Raw genomic sequence first — 23,663 nt, forward strand, 5'->3', positions numbered from 1 at the left:
GCTAAACACATTGATTTAGATTGTCACTTCGTTCTTGAGTTGGTCGCCTCTGGTCGGTTAGTTGTTCGTCATGTTCCTATTTCTCTCCTGCTTGCTGATATTTGTACAAAGGCGTTGCCTCGTACATTGTTTGACAAAGGGTGTTAGCGATAAATAGACATAATATTCGACAAGATCCCTTTATTATTTCTTAGCATATTCTGTAATATTTCTTAGAGTATTCCTCAGCATATTTATATTTTTTCTGTTATAAATAATATTGTCTACCTCATACAAATTATGGTGAGAATGATCACATCTTAGTATCTTACACTAAAAATGGAGTTATATTTTTATAAGCCAAAATAATTAAAAGGAGTATAGGGGTATTCCAACTTATATACAACACTTAAGTGCATTGGAAATCACACTAACACTGTTTGGTTGTGGAGAGATAGAATAGAGAGAGATGCAAGGGAGAGAGATAGAAGAGAGATTGATGATCCACATTGTTTGGTTGTCATCTACTGTTGGTGAGAGAGAGATAGAGGGTGCATTTTTTGCACTTTTTCTCCTCTTCTCAATTTGAGAAGAAATGCTGCCACTATATGCACTTACAATACATTTTGCATTTAAAAATGATTTTTTAAAGAAAAGTTATTTTTTTCTCTCTCTTCGACCTCATTCTTCCGTTTCTATCTCTCTTTTCTATCTACCATATCAAACAACCTATCAAATCTACTCTATTGCTCATCTATTTCTCTCTACTTAACTTCTCTTTTTTCTACCAAACATAATAAAGAAGAGGTTCAAATAACCAGAGCAATGAAAGCTCAGCATACCCCAATAGCACTAACAATAGCATAAAGACCCAAACCTTGCTAACAAAACCTACCCAAAATCCCACGAACTGTGTAGCTCCAACTAGACAAAATGCATACCTACATAGACTATAGTCTAGAGCCCTTTCTTAAATTACCACTCCAGAGGAAGACAATAAGGAAGATTTGGACCGGTTGTGTGGGCCAGAAACAGTTGCTAACCTTGGATGAAACAAAAACAAGCCATTCATTAGTGTCTATCTTGGATGGCAACAACAAAAATTGGTATCCTATAAGAAAAGTTTGCAGCTAGAATCTTGTTATCAATGGCGCCCCAGTCTCTTAACTGAAAATAGGATGTAATGTTTTTATTGTATTACTAATTTATACCATTAACCCCTCATGCCTCAATTGTAATTGCCCTTGTGATTTACATGCAGCAATGATATATACACACCTCATTTTTTAAACACTTCATTTCTACTTATTTTTGTTTCTATCTCTCTCATCTTATCATCTATCACATCTCATACTTTCTCTCTCTTACTTTTTTTTTTCTTCTTATCTCTCTCATACTTCACCTCTCTCCACCTCATTTTTGAGGTGTCAACCTATAATTATTCGATTTACATGTCATTTGCAATATTTACAGTGCGGGAAAATTGAAGAATGTAGCCTACTCGAGAACTACCATTTAGAATTTAGTTTTGCTACTGAAAATCAATTTTTTTTTTAATATATTAGAAATTGTAAGGTTTTACAATTAGTTATAAATATAATAAAGTGGTCAATTTTAATAGTTATTTTTTTAATTCTCTTCAATTTTTAATTAATAATCAAATTCAAATATTATTAATATATAATTTTAAATCTGAGAAATTGAAAAAACTAAAAAATTAGTAACTAATACAACGAATAATACTGGTATGGATAGACTAAATGGTACTTGATGGATTAAAATTTTCCAAGTCCTGGATTTAAATCCTACTGGTATCTAGGTACCAAAAAAAAATACAACGAATAATAAAGTGGATGTTGTTTTTTTTTACTTTTAATTTGTATTATCTAATTCATTTAATACAAAAAATTGTAATACTAAATGTATGTAATTAATGTAAAAATTTAAGTCTCTTTTACATATATACTAGAAATTAAACCCGTGCGTTGCACGGGTAATGCACGAGTTTGTTTTAAGTTATGTGTCTATTATTTGTAACAATAATATATGTTATATAAGAAAAAATTATTCAATAGTAGATAATTAAGAATATGATAGATGTAATGAAATGTACACTAATTTTTTAGTATATTAAAGCGCATGTTTTATGTTGTGCTTTAATAGAAATTATTTTAAGTTCATTTGGTGATAATATGTTTTAATAGTAATGCACTATCAATAATAAGCAAAAGTATGAAAATATATAATTAGAGTTGAATAATTTAGTCTCTGTTTGTGTAAAATATTTTATAAAAAAAGAGACTTTTATAAAGTGGTATTTATATCTTTCTTTCATTTTTTAGCCTTAAAAGTAGTACTTTCAGTTTAAACTTTATGAAAAGTGTGCTACTGGAAGTTTAATGTTGAAATATTTTTGTCTCTTTCTTCCCAAAATTATTTGTTAATAAATATTATTTTCTTATTGAATTTAATTTTTAATATTTGTGAAATACAAAACTCAAGTAAATTTTAAGTTTATGGATGTTTTTATTTAATGTAAGTAGTTGAATAGTTTTTTACAATATATATATTTTCAATTTTAAGTTTATTATTGTTTAACATATTTATTACAAAGTTTTTTATTTGTTTGGATGCTTTCAATACAATGCAACACTTGAGTTTTTCTTTTGTATTTAATGCAAAAACTCAAGTGTGCTTTACATATATATATATATATAGATAGATTGACTAGATATAACGTGCATTGAACAAGTTTATTTACAATGTTTTTTACAATATGTAATATTTATTATAGTTTAATTATTAAAATAAGAATAATTGTGTTAAGACATTTCAATAAACTGAATTTCAATTCTCTTTGTGTATATTATGAATATAACTCAAATTTAATAATTAGAATTGAAGTAATTTTAACAATTTAATAACTTATTCATTTAATAATAGGAAAAAAATAATTTAATATGAAATATTTTAAATTAAAGAATAAGGTTTTAATATTATTGAATAATTTGAAGTAGCTTTTTTATATTTTTTACCGGTACATTTGTTGGAAGACAAAACCATAGTTTTTCAACAGGTTTACACATGTCAAAACTAAGAACAATAAAGTAATTTTAACTTTCAAGATTATAATAATTTATACTTTTAATAGCGTAAAATATTATTTAGTAAATTTAAATTTATTCAATTTTGATCATAATTATTTTCCTCTATAATGTTTTCTCTATTAATTTTTACAAACATATAGATAATACACACAAACTCTATAGGTAATATCTTATAGCGATTTTTATTATTTAAAAAATATTATATCTAAATTATTTATTATTTATTAGCATTAACTCTTAAAAATGTATCACAAATCCAAAACAAAAATAATTTTTTATATCTATAAATAAATTTTATTATTGGGTTGTTCTGCCGGTGCTGGTTCTGCCTTGTGGGCTTTTAGGGGTTTGGTAGTGATCTTTGGGTTGTTTCTCTTAGGCTTCAGGAGTATTTTTTTTAATCCTTTTTTATCCCTTTGACGAGGGTTGTGAATCTTTTCAATTTTCTCATTATTATATCAATATAATTTTTCTTTCTAACAAAAATTTATAATTTAATCTATATATGTAGTTGAGTAACAGTTGACAATACAATTTTTTCAGTTTTTTATTTTATTATTTAACATAGTTTTTAAAAAATAAACTTGTTATGTATTTAATACTAATTTCTGAGAATTTTATTATTTAATGTATTTAATTAAAAAGCTCAAAAGTGAGTTTTACATGATTTTAGTATTTTTTTTACTTCCTCGTATGATAGCTCAAGTGGTAAGAGTTGAGTGACATATGAATTGGAGAGTTAAAGGTCAATGGATCAATTCCTGACAGGTGTATTTTATCTTTTCGATGTATAAAAAAGGATATTTCTTTACAATATTTATATGTTAGTTTATATACCATTTAATATTTTTCAAGACAAATTTACACAAATAATATTTTATTCTATTTATTTACAATATTTCATTATTGTCTTTAATATAAATTTTCATATTAGTTGAAGTCAACTTTGTTGAAGTCAATTAAATAACAAATTAATTATTACAATCAATGACTAATTAACTACAAAATAAATGGCATAATACTATTGGTCCATTAAGGTGTGGGTTATTAACTCATATGAGTCATTTCAACAACCCGATATATAAGATAATTCTAAGTGAGGATGTGATGCAATATTGAATCTCCTCAAATTTGAAAGACAAACAAATGAGATGTTTATGACTGAGAACTTGGTACAAACACCGTTTCTGTTGTGAAGAAGAGGAGCAAGAATTATTTATTAGAATTACTCTTCTCTCATTCAGTCATCCTTACACATAAACAAGATTATACATGTGCAACCTGATCAATATTTGTTCATATAATTTTCACATGACAAGGGCAGAAATAGTCATTATCTTGTTGTTTTGCTTGTGTTTCACTCTCCGAAACTTCGAAGTAGATGAGCGGATCCCAAATTTATCCGAAAATGGATATTCGGATTTGGAGTTGGAGGAACGTTTGAAAATCATCAACAAGCCTCCTATCAAGAATATTCAAGTATTACCACACTCTCATCCTTTCAAAAAACTCATATTTAACTTTTCATGATCTATGATGATTCTTCTTAAATATTTACTTTATGTTTTATATGTGATCGGTTTCTGCAGACAGAGTTTGGGCACATTGTTGATTGTATTGACATAAATAAACAATTAGCCTTTGACAATCCTTTATTAAGGAATCATAAGATCCAGGTAATATTTTGACTATCCTTACCTTTGAATTTGATTTCCTAAATCCTAAATCTACATTTTTTTCCTCAAGTTTGTTATTTGTTAATATCATTATATATATTTTTTAATTTCAGCTAAAACCTAGCTTTCAAGAAACAGCAACCGAACTGGAGGTAAATGAAAAAATATTGTCTACACTTGGAAAGGATTTGTGCCTTAGAGGAACAGTTCCAGTTCGTAGAGCAACCAAAGAAGATCTCATACGTGAAAACTTGTTCTCAAATAATATTGGTTCCCTAACTCAGGATACCCCAGACACTCATGTAAGTTTTTTTTCTATAACATGCTCCAAATTTGGAGCATGTTATATCTGAATTAGATGCTTATGGTGAACAACCATCGTGCTAGATCTTGTTTGTAGTATGTATGAAACAAATGATTTTTTTTTTTTATATTCATTAAGTTAATTTCTCAATGAAACATATAGATAATGTACAACTAAACATATAGATAATGCACAACTTATTTTCTTAATCAAAATTTTACAATGTGTATAATTTGAAGTTTGCTACTTGTGACAATGATTTGTTTGCAGTTTGCAGGAGCTCGTTTAAATTTAACTCAAAAGGTGTATTTCGGAATTAATGGAACTATTAGTGTATATACCCCAACTATTGGGAAGGACCAAATGAGTTCTGCTTATATATGGGTTTCAAATGGAACAGATCCTAACTACGAAAACAATATCCAAGCTGGATGGCAGGTTTTTTCTTTTTCTCAATTCCTCTAGTTCCCATTAAATATATATATATATATATATATATATATATAAAATAAGTTCTCCCATTGAATATCTTTGACTTACTTAAGATAATTAAAATTTCTAATTTTTTATTTGTACATATAAAGAGATGTCTTGTTTATAAAAAATATGGGTTAAATATATTTGTATCTATGAGATAACGAATTATGGTATTCGTCCTTTAATTAAATTTTCACTAAAATTCATTGTTAGAGTCCCACATTGGCTAGAGATGTGGCCAAGCAATTGCTTATATATGGTTGTGCAAACCTTAACTCTTGAGCTAGCTTTTGGGTTGAGTTAGGCCTCCTTCATGGTATCAGAGCCTCTATGACCGAGAGGTCTAGAGTTCGATCCTTGCTCCCCTCACTTTCTGATTAAAAAGTGGAATTTAATTAAGCACATGGTAGGTGAGCCTGTGCATTTATCCACGCTTCAAGTCCAAATGGCTCTTGCGTGAGGGGGCGTGTTAGAATATAATATAAAACCATTAAAGTGGCCCTTACCCAACAGCTTATGTAACACCCCATTTTCTGTTATTTGGTTATTTATTATTTTATTTTAATTAGTATTATGGTATATGGTAATTAAGTGATTTTGTTAGATAATTAAGTGATTATGTGATATAGATAAATAAGGTTTTAGGGTTTAGTGTGAGTAATTGAGAGTGGGGCCCATTGTATGGCTATTTAAGGGTTAGGAGTGAAATAGAAAGAAAGAAAAGAAAAAAAATAAGGATTAGAAGAGAAGCAGAACAAGAAACACGTGAAGGTAGAGAAGGAGAGGAGAAAAGAGGAGAAAACTTAGAACTGATCTACAAGAGGTAAGGGTTTGAAATCATGTTTTATGGATTGGTATGATAGTGGATAATGATAGAAAGCATGATTTAGGAACCCTAGGTTGCAAAAATTTCCAAATTGAAATAGTTACGGTTTGGTTTTTAGATGATTTTGGGGGTAGATGATAGGCTTGCATGATGCGCAGAAATTTACGTTCTCTTGTACCCTTTTTCGTGCTATGTTAATGGCCGAATTTGAAGAAGTAGTCTTCATAAAAGTTGTAGGTTTTTCTGTTACGAAACTTTTGCCACTGGTTTCACGTCATTCCGACGTCTGTAGCTCGAGTTATGTGTATTTTAGTGAGTATAGGTTAAGCTGTCCAGTTTCTTACGAACTGCGGTTAGTGTACGATTTTTCCTGATTTTTGTACTTTGAATTGTGACTTGAAAATTTATAGAGGTTTACAAAACGTGTATACGGAATCATGATAAAAATATTAGATTTTTCTGAGTATATTTGATAATTTACATCTGTTTAATAGTTCATAAGATGTGTGGTGCGCGCACATGGCGAGTTGCGCAGGAAGATGTCGCAAGATGTCGCGACATGGCGAGTTGCGTAGGGAGATGTCGTGAGATGTCGCGACATGGCGAGTTATTCAGCGACATGGCGAGTTGCGTAGGGAGATGTCGTGAGATGTCGCGACATGGCGAGTTGTGCAGTGAGATGTCGCGAGATGGCGAGCATGAGCATGTCGCGAGTTTTTGGGAAAATTTAGAGAGAAATCCAGTCTTTAGGAAATAGTTGCAGAACCTGTTATATATGAATTATATTTAATTTACATCTATTTTTAATAATCATTATATGATGTTGTTTCTGAATTGATGTTATGTTTGAGATGCTAAGTTGTTGTGATTGCAAGTTGTATAATTGATAACATGTAATATGTGTTTTGTGCAACTGGTGATGAATATTCTAAAATAATTAGGACTTGGAGATGGTCTGAATATGCATATGTTAGTTGAGTTTTGCACAATACACTGCATAGTTGTCAAGAGGCAATGTTTGCTAGTTCTCGTGGAGGCTAGTGACTTGTCCCAAAACTGGAGTGGTTTTGAAGCCTAGAGCGAGGGCTTTATTGGTGGTTATCTGTCTGGAGTGGACGCGGTGATACCGCTAAGGATAACAACTTTGGTACCAAAGGCATTTGCACGGGTCTCACTTGAGTCATATGTGTTATGGTGATATTTTTGGAGAGATTTGATGTGGTGGTAATTAGAGACTATTATATATGTTCTAATTGAGCTATAATTTATGGAGTATTTGCCATAGCTGTGAACTTGATTAATTATGTTAAAATTACATAATTTATTATTTGTTAGTGAATGTGAGTAATTTATGTGGGGCATAGATAAGCTTTTACATTATTTATTATTATGCTTATCCATATGATATGAGTGCTCACCCTTCTGTTGGAATGATGTTCTATGCGACATCGCTCAGGTACCGTAGATAGTGGAGCTTCTCGCGAGGGTTAGTTGGAGGAGCTAGTCTTTCATTTACGGTTTAGTTAGGGGAGTCATGCTCTGTTATGTAACACCGGGAAACGTTTAGTTTTGTACCTTGATGTTAAGAGTTACCTATGAACTCTCTTTATGTTAAATTTTGGAGTTGAAATAAATCCGCTGTGCTATGCATATGATGTTGCGACATTAAAGTTGGAAAATTTATATATTTATTATGAGCATGACAGGTGTTTTGATTTATGTTTCTGGAGAATAAGTGTGACACCCTCTGTGTTATGCATTTTACTCTGATTTATGATATATTATTATGCGGGGTTTAGAGGGTGTTACATTAGTGGTATCAGAGCATGGTCGGTTAGTAGACTAGGTTTATCAGCATGTTTATTAACATGTTTAATTCCTTTTGTATTCGATATGTGTCTATGACACAATCGATATTGTTTTGGTCAGTAGGATAGAAGAAGTCCTACCCCGAGTTGTTCATTTAAGGTAATTTTCGAGGGCGAAAATTCTTAAGTGGGGGAGAGTTGTAACACCCCACTTTTCGTTATTAGGTTATTTATTATTTTATCTTAATTATTATTATGCTATATGGTAATTTGATGAATTATGTGATTATAATTTAAATCTCATGTGATATAGAATAAGATTTAGATAAATAAGTTTGTTAGGTTTTTGTGTGAGTAATTGAGAGTGGGGCCCATTAGTATGACTATTTAAGGGATATGAGTGAATTAGAAAGAGAGAAATCAGAATTTGAGAATTGGAGAAGTTAGCAGAGGAGAAGAAAAGAAGCGTGAAAGAGAGAAGGGGAGAAAAGAGAAGAAAAAACCTAGAATTTGATCTTCAAGAGGTAAGGGTTTGAATTTATCTTGTATAATTGTAGAATAACAGAGGTTGAGTTTAACATGAAGGAACCCTCATCTTTTTTGAAAATTCAGAACTGAGAGACTGTGTTGAGTGTTAACATGTGGTGAGAAAAATTGATTTTGAGCGAAATTGAGGTTCCGGGGAAAATTTGGTTCTGTTATGTTTTGCCCGCAGATACCCTAACAGTCTGTGTTGTAGAGAGCATAACTCTCTCTACAGAATTCCAAATTGAGTGAAACCAATTTTGTATGAAAGCTAACTCATAGGGCTATGTTGGGTAATATTTTCATAATTTTTCGATTGCTGGTTCAATACCAGAATCATTTGCAAGTTTATTCTGTTTCTGCCCGCAGATGTAACACCCCACTTTTCGTTATTAGGTTATTTATTATTTTATCTTAATTATTATTATGCTATATGGTAATTTGATGAATTATGTGATTATAATTTAAATCTCATGTGATATAGAATAAGATTTAGATAAATAAGTTTGTTAGGTTTTTGTGTGAGTAATTGAGAGTGGGGCCCATTAGTATGACTATTTAAGGGATATGAGTGAATTAGAAAGAGAGAAATCAGAATTTGAGAATTGGAGAAGTTAGCAGAGGAGAAGAAAAGAAGCGTGAAAGAGAGAAGGGGAGAAAAGAGAAGAAAAAACCTAGAATTTGATCTTCAAGAGGTAAGGGTTTGAATTTATCTTGTATAATTGTAGAATAACAGAGGTTGAGTTTAACATGAAGGAACCCTCATCTTTTTTGAAAATTCAGAACTGAGAGACTGTGTTGAGTGTTAACATGTGGTGAGAAAAATTGATTTTGAGCGAAATTGAGGTTCCGGGGAAAATTTGGTTCTGTTATGTTTTGCCCGCAGATACCCTAACAGTCTGTGTTGTAGAGAGCATAACTCTCTCTACAGAATTCCAAATTGAGTGAAACCAATTTTGTATGAAAGCTAACTCATAGGGCTATGTTGGGTAATATTTTCATAATTTTTCGATTGCTAGTTCAATACCAGAATCATTTGCAAGTTTATTCTGTTTCTGCCCGCAGACACCCTAGCAGCCTGTGTTATAGAGAGCATAACTCTCTCTACAGAATTCCGAATTGAGTGAAACCAATTTTGTATGAAAGCTAACTCATAGGGCTATATTGGGTAATATTATCATAATTTTTAGATTGCTGGTTCAATACCAGAATTATCTGCAAGTTCACTCTGTTTCTGCTCGCAGAAACCCTAACAGCCTGTGCTGTAGAGACCATAACTCTCTCTACAGAATTCCAAATTGGGTGAAACCAATTTTATATGAAAGCTAACGTATAAGGCTATGTTTGGTAAAATTTTCATAATTTTTGGACTGCTCATTTAGTACCAGGATTATATGCAAGTTTGCTATGTTTCTGCTTATTTCTGAGATTGATTCTGAAACTGATTCTAGTAATTGATATGAGACATTTGATGATTTTGTGTTGCTATTTTGTCAGTGGAATAGTGAATGATTTGATAATTGTATTGAAGTGTTATTTTGTGCAATTTTGGTGTGATTTCCGTTATGGAATTTGGTGAGAAAATATGTTATATATTTGGGGCTGGAGTGGTCTCAAATTGCATGTTTTAATTTATGAGTTTTTGCACGAAATACACTTCATTTAGTCAAGAGGCAACGTGTCGGTTTTCATCGGAAAACTGAGGTTTGTCCCAGAACTGGCGTGGTTCTGGAAGTCTGGAGTGGACTTCATTGGTGGTTAACTGTCTGGAGTGGACGCGGTGATACCGCTAAGGTTAACAATTGGTACCACATGCATACATTAGAGTCTCACACACTAAGTTTCACGTTTTCAGTGGTTTTATGTGTTTGGTGAATCGTTGGTGAATTATTTTGCTGTTGTGGTAAAGTCGAATTATTATTCTTCTTAAAACTTATAATTTTCTGAAACAACAATAAGAATTATGAAACTGTCTTGAAAGCAAATATTATAATCACTCAGATTTTAAAGACAATGTGAAGAGTTTATAAAGCAGGATCTGAATTGTTTACTTGCTCTTTGTTATGTTATATTTTATACAATGTAAGTTCTTACCCTTCTGTTGGAATGATGTTCTATGCGACATCGCTCAGGTACAGGAGGTAGAGATGTGGCTCATGAGGAGTAGCTTCGGAGAGTCTTAGCTTACGTTATTATTATTATTATTATAAAATAAGTGTCTTGCTCTGTAATGTAACACTGGTTAGATATGTTACGTTACTTTTACATTTATGTTGAGAGGATTTTATAATCTCTTCTTATGGAAGTTGTTGAATAATTTTCTAAATGATGGCGATGTCGTACTGTTGACGGCCGAAGTGCTTATGAAATTCAGTTCTGAGTATGATGAATTTTATTGGAATATCATGGAAGATAAACCTATTTAAATAAGTGATTTTATGCATCTTAGGATTATCTGACTGGTTTAGAAATTTCATTGGCAGGAATAATTCATTCTTTGAAAAGCATATGAACTTATAAATTTTCAAACACAATCAGTGTTAATTTTAATGAGTTTTCGTGAAGAAGTGTAATACTCCCTTGATATGTTTTTAAACTCTGATAAACGTTTTTAAATAAAACAATGGGAAAAAGGGGGTGTTACAGCTTAAGCTTTTGGGATTAAGTGGTTATTTGACATGGTATCAGAGCCTCTATGACCGACAGGTCTAGAGTTCGATCCTTGCTCCCCTCACTTTTTGATTAAAAAGTGGAATTTAATTAAGCACATGGTAGGTGGGCCTGTGCATTTATCCACGCTTCAAGCCCAAAGGGCTCTTGCGTGAGGGGACATGTTAGAATATAATATAAAACCATTAAAGTAGTCCTTACCCAATAGCTTAAGCTTTTGGGATAAGTGGTTATTTGACATGGTATCAGAGCCAATGATTGTTTGACCATGGGCCTGGGCCCCTATCCTAGATCCATTTGTTGTGGAGACCTCCCATATTTGGGCCACCCGTTTCATTCCACGCTCCAGATGTTCTACACTGAGCGTGAGGGGGTGTGTTAGAGTCCCACATTGGCTAGAGATGTGGCCAAACAATTGCTTATATATGGTTGTACAATCCTTAACTCTTGAGCTAGCTTTTGGGTTGAGTTAGACCTCCTTCATTCATATCTTTTAGCTTGTTGGTGTGTGTGGTATTGGTTCTCGAGCAATTTGACTGATAATATGACATGGTATATGTAAGTTTCTAGTGACGAAAATTTTATTCACAAATAATTCTTACATGGAGATGTAAAAGAATTAAACTTTTATATCACCATCATCATCTTCATCAATATTCATCTTATTCATCAGAAACCTACATATAAATATGACTAATACATCACTTTTCATTTTTTATGTGAATCATTCACTTAAAGAAAAATAAATTTGTGTGATGTTCAAACTTTAAAAAAATTGAAGTACCTTTTATGCTCTATTGATGGAGTATAACATTTGTTTGAGTTATTATAACAGTACTTTTTTATTTTAATAATGTCCTGAACATTGGTGTCAGGTATATTCAACATTATCTGGAGATGACAAAGCTCATTTCTACACATCTTGGGTAAGGAAATATCAATACACGTGTCTTGGCATAAATTACAATTACAGTCATGGAAACATGCATTGTTTTTACCAATGATATGTGATTCATAGAGCATTGTTACTTTGTATATTCATTTTAACATTACGTGATATGGTGATCTTATTAATGAAAGTTTATTTCGTTTAAACATGCAGTCAAATGGTATGCAGAAAACAGGATGCACGAATCTGCTATGTGCAGGTTTTGTGCAAACTAGCCAAAGAATCTATCTAGGTACACCATTTAGTGGTACATCTACCTATGGTGGGCCAATATTTCAGATGAGTGTCTCTCTTACTCAGGTAAACCCTTATGTTTCTAAAATCTCTCATTAGGGTGTAGAAGCTCAATTGTATATAATTTGAAAAACATACTAATTAGGGGTTATCTCGGGTACACAATCGGTTGGGATGGTGAATTAGTGGACTGGGCGAGACCCCAGAGGCCCTCGCCCAGTGGTGCTCGCCCAAAGGCGATGCATAAGCCAAAGGTCTGGGTCTCCTCCGAGAGGTCCAACCGGCCCACTAAGGACAGTTAGATACGCCAGGCCCAACCCTTCGCCTATAAATAAGGGGCGGTTACCAATTATGAGGGACTCTTAGCTCATTTCATGAATAAAAAACTTGAGATTCAGTTACACTCTCTCTCTAAGCGGTTACACGCTCTCTCTCTCTCTAGATTCTCTCATAGCAATCTTCTCACTCTAGGTACTATACCTTTTTCTATGTTCTTGGCTGGAACATCTGGCGCCGTCTGTGGGGATCGGTAGATTTCGATTCCCAGACTACGTGGATTGCTGTTTTTGGTTGAGAGAAGTTCGGAATTTTGTACAATTTCCTCTGATTTTTGTGTTTTTCGGTAGAATTTCTGGTTCGCGGTTGAAATTCGATGGAGACTCGCCGTTGTCGACGCAGCGAAACGTTGGAGCAGCAGCGCGCTTCACCACCGTGTCGTGTGAGGGGAAGGCCTCGTCGTGAGGAGGTTCGTCACGAGCAACCTGAGCTACTGACTCCTCCTTCGCCTCCTCCTCCTCGTTCTCCGACGCCTCCATTACCTACTCCACCGTCCTCACCTTCGCAGCAAGGATCTCCGCCACGCTCGCCGGAAGCCTCAGGAGGCGGATCGCCATTACCTCAAGCTCCCATCACTCACAGAGATTGGAGACTTTTGGTCCGCAACGTTGACAACATACGACAACGGAATGATTACCTGCAAGAGCAGTTAGACTATTATCGCCTTGAGCAACAGGACGAGGGAGAACAGGAGGTGGAGGTTGTAGCGGAGTTTGAGCCTTTCTCGGTGGCGGTAAGGGAGGTAGCAATTCCTGATAACATGAAGAATCTCGTTCTGGAGACGTACAACGGAAGGACGGATCCGAATGATTATCTGCTCTACTTCAACACGAAGATGGTGATAAGTGCAGCTTCTGATGCGGTGAAGTGCAGAATGTTCCCGTCAACTTTCAAAGGCACGATGATGGCTTGGTTCACGACTTTGCCTCGCGGATCTATCACGAACTTCCGCAATTTCTCGTCGAAGTACCTTGTTCAGTTCTCCGCAAGCAAGATCAAGCAGGTCACGATTGATGATCTGTATAATGTTCGCCAGTTAGAGCGAGAGACTTTGAAGCAGTATGTGAAGCGGTAGAGTGCAGCATGTGTCAAGATCGAGGAGTCGGAGGCGCAAGCCTGTGTGCGCGCCTTTAAGAATGGACTGCTGCCGGGGAGGCTGAACAACAAGCTAAGTCAGAAGCCTGCTCGTTCGATGGCGGAAGTCCGCGCTCGAGCGAACACTTACATCCTGGATGAGGAAGACGACGCGTTCAAAAGGAGGCGTGTCAAGAAGGAAAAAGATGGCGGTCAGAGGGACGTATCGCCAGCAGGCAGGCGAGGTCGGGAGAAGGGAGAAAGTAGCAAGCGAAGGGATAAGAAAATCAAACCATCGGAGAAGCTAGCCAAGGAACAACTTTATCCGAAGAAGGAAAACTTTGAGCGACGGCGCCCGTGGCAAACCGATTCTCGCCAGCGCGAGGGGTCAGGCAAAAATCTGAATGCACAAAACCAAGTAGTGCGAGTACCATCTCTTGGCGGGCCACGACATCGGTGATTGTTTCACGTTGAAAAATGAGATTGAGAGGTTGATCAGGGCAGGACACTCTCAAATGAATGATCGCGGCAAGGGAAATCGCTACAAGGGAAACCGCCAGCAGGATGACCGCCGTCGGACACCAACAACGGACAAGAAAGAGACATTGGCGACAAGGAAGAAATGAGTCGAAGAAAAACCTTCAACAAGGATCTCGAACTGCCGGTTGGGACGATCAATACAATTGCAGGGGGCTTCGGCGGAGGCGGCACACACAAGCGGCGAGACGAAGGCATGTTAGGACGATAAGTTCAGTACAAGAGTTTTCAATTCCATTTGGTTTTCAGCACCCGGACATAGTGATATCGTCGGCAAACTTTGAAGGAATTAAGACACATAAGGATATTCTCGTGGTGGTAATGGTGAGGATCAACAATTCAATGTGCGGAGAGTGCTTCTAGATCAGGGTAGTTCTGCAGATATCATCTATGGCGACGCATTTGATCAATTGGGGTTAGCAGATCAAGACCTGATGCCATACTCTGGGACTTTTGTAGGTTTTTTTGGGGAACAGGTTTAGGTATGTGGCTACTTGGATTTGGACACAGTTTTTGGCGTTGATGAGAACGCGAAGCTCTTGCGAGTAAGGTATTTGGTTTTGCAGGTAGTCGCGTCGTATAATGTCAACATTGGTCGGAACACGCTGAACCGCCTATGTGCGGTAATATCGACAGCCACCTGGCGGTGAAATACCCGTTGACCTGCGGGAAGGTAGGAAAGATCGCGGTAGACCAACGTCGGGCGATGGAATGTTACAACAACTGCCTGAGCTTGTATGGTATGAAGGGAGCTGGCGCCGGGCATAGATGTCACGAGATTGAGATTTTGGAAGGCGATCAGGACAAGCGGAGCGTCTAGGGCCGGGATCAGAACGACGCGAGAAGGCAAGGACGGTGGATCAGTGAAAGGTACGGGGTACCAAGAAGGAACCGAAACCAGGAAAGGCCAGACGGTAGGACAAGGAAAGATGGGCAATTTACCGATGCTCATGCTGAGGGGCGCTGAGCAAACATGATCGGGGACCTAGAAATGTATAAATTCAGTAGGGGATTATTGGCGATTGAGCCTAGGCTCACGACTGATCAGGAAAGACGCTTGGAGAAGTTGGTAGAAGACAATTTTGACCTCTTCAATTGGAGTCAGAAGGACGCGGCATTCTGGGGTTGCCCAGGTTCAAAAAGCCAACCCTTTTGGGCATGTGTCAGGAAGAAAGTGGTGAGAGGGGGGCAGTGCTACAGGGTGCGGTCCAGTTGAAGCTACAGCGAAGCCGCATCGAGAAAAGCAAATGAGGAAAAGTCGACCAGTCACGGGGCGAGCCGAAGGCCGAGGAGGAACGGTGCCAAGCGCGTTGCCGCAGGAACAAAGGGAAAAGGAAGGTGGGGTGTGGGAAACCAGTGGGGGCCGCGAATTTGAGACATACAAAGGCGGCCCGGTACGTCAAGCAAGGGAACAAGCCAGGCAAGAGCCCATTCCACCACAGGGTGGCCGAGTGGGCGACCGACCTTACAGGAGTGAGGAATGGGTGGCGAGCACGTCGTGGTACTCTAATCAGAGGGGATGGTTACTGGGAGGGCAGGAGCAATGGCATGGCGGGAAGGAGCAAAAATTAGGACAAAAAATAAAGATATATTCTTTTTTTCCATTGCGAGAGTTTTTTAATGAGGCATCCCTCAATAAATGTAAAAACATCTTTTTACAATCAAATAGAAAAGGATATTCTCAGCAATACTCCTAACTCACAACTGAATTGTAATGATTGCTCGGTGGGAAAAATTCCCAGAAGGTGGCGATCCCAACACGACCTTGATGTCAGGGGATCGCTCCGGAAAGTCCGACGCAACCGTTGCTACCCCTTGGCGATGTGTGCGGATAAGCTTCTTATCCCAAAAGCCTCCCCGAAATATGGGCGAGCAAAAGACTCCCTGAAATATGGGCGAGCATTTCTATCTAGGCTAAGCCTTGGGCAAACCACATGGCCATTGGGACCCAAGCCACCATAAGCCCTCGCCAAGCAAAACTAGCGAGGCCACACCTGATCTTACGGAAAAGCATGTGAACAAAGCCTCAGTTCAAAACTAAGCAAAAGTCATAGTTAAACCCGACACACCCTCCAAGTCGTTAAACGTAATTCAGACTTAGATCGAAAACAAACACAAAATTGAACATGGCGAGACGAAGAGAAAAAGAAGACAAAAAGAGTCAAACTTTCATTAGCAGCCCCGGGCGGTCATAATTACAATAAGAGGTAAGGAAAATAAATACAAATAGTCAAACTGAATTGATATCTTCTTTCTCCCTTTCATTTTCAGAAGCCAGGAAGTACTCCGCGTTAAAACCTGGGGGGTCATTTGGGCCAACCAAACCCTCGGGAGTGACTCTCTTGAAGAACCCCATCTCGCTAAGATCCAGCTCTTTGTAGAGGTGCAAGACTTGGGCCTTCGCAAGGAAGAAGCCACGACCATGCTCTTCCATGGCTTCGACAAAAGCTTCAATCTTCAACATTGTCTCAAAGGCCTTGACATCAGAGGATGCCTGGGTCTCCGCCTCCGCGATAGCTTTGTCTTTAGCCTCTATCTAGGTTCTCGTTGTGGCAAGGGCCTCGCTCGTCGAAGATAGTTCGCCGTGCAGGAACGCAAACTCTTTATCCTTGGCGATGCAAGTTTCCCTACCTGCAGCGATCGCCTGGGCCCAAGCGTCCAATTCCTTCTGCATGTCGACAAGCTCATCTTCCAATTCTTCAATTCTTGCCTCGCAGTCGGACAAGTCAAACTCGCGTCCACACATTTCGATGCCCAAATTGTTCAACCTGGTCACCTTGTCCGCCAGCTGGGCTACTAGCCTATCACGCTCGCCATACGCTTCAAGCGTGGCAGTGCGGTACCCCTCCGCCTTCTGACGAAGCTCTTCAACGTCAGTGACGGTGGTCGAATCTTTGGAGAACTTAGCAAACAGTCTGTCAGTGCAGAGAAGGCTCAAGACGGCTTCTTGAGCCACGCTATCAAGATCAGGATCTTCTACCTTCTTCAAATTCCCAAAGAAGGGATCAGTCAACATAAAGTCGACAGGGGTAAGTTGGCGGTCCACTGTGGGACCTTCTTTTTCCTCGGCGTCCAATTGTTCGGGGGCCGGGAAAGAGTGACAAGGCCAAGGCGGAGACGACGACATAATGATAGGAACCTGATCCTCATCATTACAACCCATTGAACGAGCGTGGGAGGCCCGAGGTGAGCTCACCTCAACTTGTTAAGTTGAATGATCAGATAAAGGGACTGGTTAAAGGGTGATGGTAGTGGTGCCCTCGGGCGCAGGTTGGCTCGGGCGCAGGTTGGCTAACGATGGTCTCCTCAGTGGCGGACGGTGCATTCGCCCCGCCTTCTGGATTCGATTCGCCCCCAGCAGCCGGATCTTGGCGAGAAACGACGGTCTCGCCAACTTTAGGCTTTTTGGATTTTTTGTGTCTCTTTTTCACCAAGGAGGCGACAATATTATCTTTTCTATCTAATGATGGTAAGCCAGATTCAACTTCTTTGGATTTTCGGTGTTTTTTCTTCGGTGGAGGGAGAACACTCTCACCAACAGTCTCGCCGGCGGCGCTCGGAGTTGGCTTGCCAGATTCGGGAGGGCCGGTCTCGCCGGCAGTACCCGGCGCTGGCCCACCAGAAAATGTCTTTGTGGATTCCTTGGTGTTCTTTTTCGCAGAGGGGCAGTCCCGTCGTCGACACTCGAACCGGGGGCGCGTTTTCTCTTACCGGTGTTGAAAATGGGGGGAAATTCAATCGCCTTGGCGGCAAGGGCACTCTCCAGTTCAGCCTTGGTGAACTTCATTTCCCCTGAGAACAAAAGGAGATATGCGCAACAAGTGTTAGCAATAGATACAGTAGAAAAAACAGGATGGTGCGATGCAAAGATGGGGTAGGCGGGAATTCAACCTAGGAGTGGACCATGGGTGTTTTTGCGAGCGGCCGCCAGCAGTTGCGAGCACTCGAGAATAGGGAGCTTGGCAAAGAAGCTGAGGATGATTTTATCTTCATCGCTCAGCGACGCGTCCGAGGGCGGGGGAACGACGCGGGGGGCTTTAGTCCAGTAAAAGGAAAACTAAGCAGTCCCATCCCATAGGGTGAAAAATTCAAGGTATGTGTGATGCACAACCACCCGAAAGTATCGGCGTCCGGGGCCCATCTTGACATTGCTTTTGTATGGACGGAGGCGCTGCCGACCTGTGCGGGATTTTAGTGAAAGCCATCCTTGGGCCTTCAGTGACTTCGGCTCTACGGCGTAGAAATAAAAGAAGTGCGCAACCCTCGGCTCGAGGCCGACGGCGTCGAACAGTATTTCAAAGCACCTGGCGAAGGCCTAGGCGTTTTGATGCAGTTGGCTGGGAGTGATGTTGATCTCCCTCATTACTTGGCGGACGAATGGGGAGAAGGGTAGTTTGATCCCTAGATCGAGGAACAAGTACTCATAGACGTAAAAGTAATGGGGTTTCTTTGCGCCGTGATCAACCGTGCGCCGCATCCAAGGGCGGTATCTATTTAAGCACTTCCCAGTAACAAGAATGTCCTCGAGGGACTTTTCGTAACAGAGCCCGCCGACCTGGCGGGTAGTTTCGGCGACGGATTCATCAAAGGCTTGCTCGGAGGGCTGGCAGAAGCCTCTTGAGTGGGATTTTTGTCTGTGGGTTCAGGAAGGGTGGCGAACACCCGACGCCAAAAGGCCTCGATGGCCTCCCCGCCGAGGGGAAGCCCTCCTGAAGGAAGAGGGTCAACCAGGGGTGAAGATGCAGGGACAGCGTTTTGGGAACGGGAAGATTTCTGGAGACGACATTGGGAAGTCATTCTACCAAAGGTAAAACAGAAGGGGGCGCAAGCACATGGATGAAGGAAGTGGTGTTAAGGTATCAACTCTTTGAAAGAGTTGGAGAGGCAAAGTATAAGGAATCAGGGCTCAAAGGTTCTGAAAGTGACGAATGATGGGAGAAGGGGGTCTTATAAGGAAGTAGTGGTCGAGATCGTGTCCGCGTGTAAGGATAGTGAGAGATCGTGCCTCATGATGACAAGGTGAAATGATTACTTTGGGAAAACAAACGTGGATTTTGGGGAAGTGGGAGCGGCGCATTCAATGGGAAGTCACAACGGCTGATTGGTTCAAATGTAGGTGGGCAGCCTTTCTTGAGATTTGAGGGGATGTTTTGAGGGCAGCGGTTGGGATTCTGCGGATTCGCTGACCTGACATTTCATCAGCATATTACACGTGGCCTACGCGCGTCCAAGCCACCGTGATTCACAGTGATCGCGGTAACGGCTGGGTGAGCAAGTCAATTGGTGTCGCCACAAGCCCACTCGTGGACTTGGGGACTCGAAGGAGTCTGTCAAGAGAGTCAAAATTTATCTTTAGCTTTATTTTTCACGCCATATTGGCGATCTATCTTGTTCACTAGCCTTGACATTAGTTAGTTTTTCTTATGATTGTCGCCTTTGTTTTAAAAGACACTCTTAGCCTTCATGCTTTGAGTTCGGTGTCTTGTGTACTTGTGGACTGGGCGAGACTCTAGAGGCCCTCGCCCAGTGGTGCTCGCCCAAAGGTGATGCATAAGCCAAAGGTCTGAGCCTCCTCCGAGAGGCCCAACCGGCCCACTAAGGACAGTTAGATACGTCAGGCCCAACACCTCGCATATAAATAAGGGGCGGTAACCCATTGTAAGTGACTCTTAGCTCATTTCATGAATAAAAAACTTGAGATCAAGTTACACTCTCTCTCTAAGCTGTTACACGCTCTCTCTCTCTAGATTCTCTCATAGCAATCATCTCACTCTAGGTACTATACCTTCTTTCTATGTTATTGGCTGGAACAATTAGTACACTCCTATTAGGTATGGATTTTTTTACCAGAAGATGGAGATATATCCCTGTGAGGCCTGCTCGATTTGGGACCCCGACATTGAGGAAATTTTCTCCGTGGAGTTGGAAATGAGGATAAAAATCCTCTAATAATGATTTGGAGACGGAGATGAGGATCACTCTCCCTACTTGTGTAGTCTCTACCTTATATATATAAGTAAAAATAAAATAACGCGCTTCTAAATATTAAATTGCTTACGAAGAAGACTTCACCTTTTAGATGAGTTGAATGCTCACGAGAATATTTTAAGTGTTAGACTTCAAATTTTGGATGAGTTAAATGTTCTACTTTGCATTTCAAATTATTTATTTTGTAGACTTCACATATTGTTTAATGAATTTCAATTAATATTATTTGACATGTATATTGAATTTGATATGCTGCATTATCACTTGTCGTTTTTTAATTTATTGAATTAACTTATGTATTTTATATATTCAATTTGAATTTTAATGACATATTGGGATCTCGTGAGAAGATAGGGAATGAGGATGTAGTGAAAATATGTGAGGATGAGGAGCGGAAAGATACTCCCCGCTCTTGCCCTGCGCGGATGTCATTCCTAACTCCTACTAAACAGCTGTAAATAAGCTACATTTGTAGCAAATTGACAGTTATTTGGCAGCTAATTTACTGTCACAATTTTACTATCATTTTTTCTATCTACAAATCTTATTTCACATGGTTACAAATGCTATCTTTACAAGCGGCCCTTGACAACCCTATTAATTTATTCATAGTACTTATTTTTTACCATAGACTATGCTTTTAATTGGAACAACTTAAATCAATCACGTACCAAAATTAGTTATTAGTTGACAAAGTCCATATCAAGCATAGTCAGAAGGCACACATTTAATATGTGATTGGATCAACCCTTCTATGTTTCATTCTTCTTAAGAATATTGTAATTTCAACTCTGGTTTATAGAAAAAAATATTCGTTGAGAGTCCTAGCTCAAACAGAGTGTCTCTGGTAAAGGATAAACGCTTCTAACAAAAATTATATGCTTTTGTATTTCAGGATCAAGTTACTAGAAACTGGTGGCTAAGGGCTGAGAACACATATATCGGATACTTTCCCGCAGAATTGTTTTCTGGTTACTTTCTTTATGCGGATCAAGGTGGTTGGACTGGTAAAACAATTAGTGGCGACCTTCCGAGTCCTCCAATGGGTTCTGGGCACTTACCAGATGGCAATTATCGTCATTCAGCATATATTTCACGAATGGCATTTAGAAATCTAGAGAGACAAGATGTTGTACCCCTTACAGGTATGCTAGCTCTTGATGCTGACAGCCCCCAATGCTACAATGTGACATGGGAAAAATATGTTGATGACAACCTACAACATGTTATAGAGTTTGGGGGACCTTGTGGGAATTGTGGACCATGATGTTATTTTCTTCCCCATGTTAAAGAATGAATATGAAGAAGCTATTTTTCAATAACTGACCTACTTTATAAGCTGTTCTCAAGAGTAATCTCTACTTAATATAAGTTCAAGTAATGCTTTATTATTGGGAGGCATACCAGGATAGAGTTCCTTATTGTTTATTTACGAAAGGGGGTTTGAAGGGAATATGGAAAAAGCTTTTATTTTCTCTATTCTAGGAGCCAACTTTGATTAATTGGCCTTGCCACTGTTTGCTGTTTGTGAGGTCTCAGTTTAATGAACACCATTCTCCCACCTCGAATAATGCTAAGTCCTTGCCTTTATTGTCTGCATAATTTTTCATTTGTTATTGAGCTCGAAGCAGGTGATGATTCAACTGTTTCAAGGCCTGATCCTTATCCACCAAATCAAATGCTATGGCTTCTACTCTTGTCTCTTCTTGAGAAAATCTGACTAAATTAAAAAAGGTGAAGGTGACTTCGTCCCATAAACCACTTCAAAGGGTATGGTACCAGTAGACCCATGAAAAGTGGTGTAGTGTTGTACCAATAGTTCAGCCCAAGACACCCAATAAGATAAATTCTTAGGTTTCTTAGAAGCAAAACTCCGCAAATACGCCTCCAAGTACCCGATAACGACTTTGGTCTAACAATCAATCTCCGGAGGATATGATGAAAACTGATCTTCAAATTAGTCCATTATATTCGGAATAATTCCTTCCAAAACAAACTAATGAACAATTGATCTCTATTACTTACAATGGATTGTTTGGCATATTCCTTCTATGTAATGTTGTCTGATGGTAGGGAGCTAAGTCAATCCGATGCTTTTCCAGCCAGTGAGAATGGTAATAATAGTCTGAGGCAGAACATTATGTTATCAGAATATTGAAAGACAAATTGGCAGGGGAAAAGCAACTCATATAATATAAGTATAGGCAATTCCTTTATAATTATAGGCTTCACCAATATTTTTATGCGGTGAACTGAATCATGGAAAGCAAAAAGAACGATAATCTAGAGACATGAGATAGAAATGGCAGGGGAAAAGCAACTCATACAAGTATATGCAGTACCTTTCACCATCCTCACAAACTTAAGAAAACTTGATGCTTTCCTTTACTCCCACACCAAAGCATTAGTTCACTGCATCTAGCATAGGAAGGTGTCACGAAGTCACAACCCAAACCAAAACAGTAACCTTTGCGGTTAAGAGTGTTAGTTCAAAGTTACCATTTAAAAGAAATAGCTAATTGTATTTAGTCTATTGATGTTTTCTAGACACCAATTCTGAACTAAGAATCTTAACTACAAAGACTCACTGATGAAATGTTCTCAGACAAACATTAAGGTATTGCTTTGAAGATTCAGGATCATACTATACTACCACCCTTAGCAGCAACCAACCATACAACCTCAGTTAAAAACTAATAAAGACCAGTTGTTAAATGTCGAAAAACAATGAGTTTGTGCAATAGGATTCATACTGTGTTGGTTTTCACTATCGTAATGTTAAATGCCTTCATGTTTTTAAATCTCCTTATAAATGCCTACACCACCTTGGCTTAAAGCTTCTTGGAACACATTGCTAGCAAGGCAAATAAAAGAAAGACAAAATGATCAATGAAAAGCAATAAAAAGAAGGCTTAAATACTCTGGAGGTCCCTGAAATTGTGTGGCGTACGAAAATAAGTCCCTGAAAAAAAAATTCCGATTCCGGATCCGTGAAAATTTTTTTTAATCGAAATAAGTCCCTACCCATGTTTCATGCTTATGTGGCTCATTTTTTACACAATCACAATTTCCACGTGGATTTTTTTATTTTATTTTATGCCAAGTGTGTTAATGATTTACAAAAACCCAAAAAAACATCATAAAAAACTAAGAAAAAACCTTTCCTCCTTCTT

The 23,663-nt window shown here is 38.3% G+C and overlaps 2 protein-coding genes across 2 annotated transcripts; both read left to right on the forward strand.

Moving 5' to 3' along the window:
* The first annotated feature begins 4,397 nt into the window (after positions 1 to 4,397).
* On the forward strand, positions 4,398 to 5,531 carry LOC130744549 (uncharacterized). The gene is made up of 4 exons (XM_057596723.1): positions 4,398 to 4,565; positions 4,676 to 4,762; positions 4,876 to 5,064; positions 5,337 to 5,531. The coding sequence occupies exons 1-4, from the start codon at positions 4,398 to 4,400 to the stop codon at positions 5,529 to 5,531; spliced, it is 639 nt and encodes a 212-aa protein (XP_057452706.1).
* A 13,652-nt stretch (positions 5,532 to 19,183) lies between these two features.
* LOC130744550 (uncharacterized) lies at positions 19,184 to 21,757 on the forward strand. The gene is made up of 2 exons (XM_057596724.1): positions 19,184 to 19,309; positions 21,386 to 21,757. Exons 1-2 carry the CDS (start codon positions 19,184 to 19,186, stop codon positions 21,755 to 21,757), a joined length of 498 nt encoding a protein of 165 aa, XP_057452707.1.
* The last annotated feature ends 1,906 nt before the right edge of the window (positions 21,758 to 23,663 follow it).

The sequence above is a fragment of the Lotus japonicus genome, chromosome 3, assembly GCF_012489685.1.
Source record: "Lotus japonicus ecotype B-129 chromosome 3, LjGifu_v1.2".
Classification (NCBI taxonomy): Eukaryota; Viridiplantae; Streptophyta; class Magnoliopsida; order Fabales; family Fabaceae; genus Lotus; species Lotus japonicus.

Coding starts and splice junctions, on each gene's coding strand:
- LOC130744549 (XM_057596723.1), top strand. CDS start 4,398: ATGACAAGGGCAGAAATAGTCATTATCTTGTTGTTTTGCTTGTGTTTC. Junction 4,566..4,675: donor CTCCTATCAAGAATATTCAA/GTATTACCACAC, acceptor CGGTTTCTGCAG/ACAGAGTTTGGGCACATTGT. Junction 5,065..5,336: donor AGGATACCCCAGACACTCAT/GTAAGTTTTTTT, acceptor ATTTGTTTGCAG/TTTGCAGGAGCTCGTTTAAA.
- LOC130744550 (XM_057596724.1), top strand. CDS start 19,184: ATGGCCTCCCCGCCGAGGGGAAGCCCTCCTGAAGGAAGAGGGTCAACC. Junction 19,310..21,385: donor GGGAAGTCATTCTACCAAAG/GTAAAACAGAAG, acceptor TTTGTATTTCAG/GATCAAGTTACTAGAAACTG.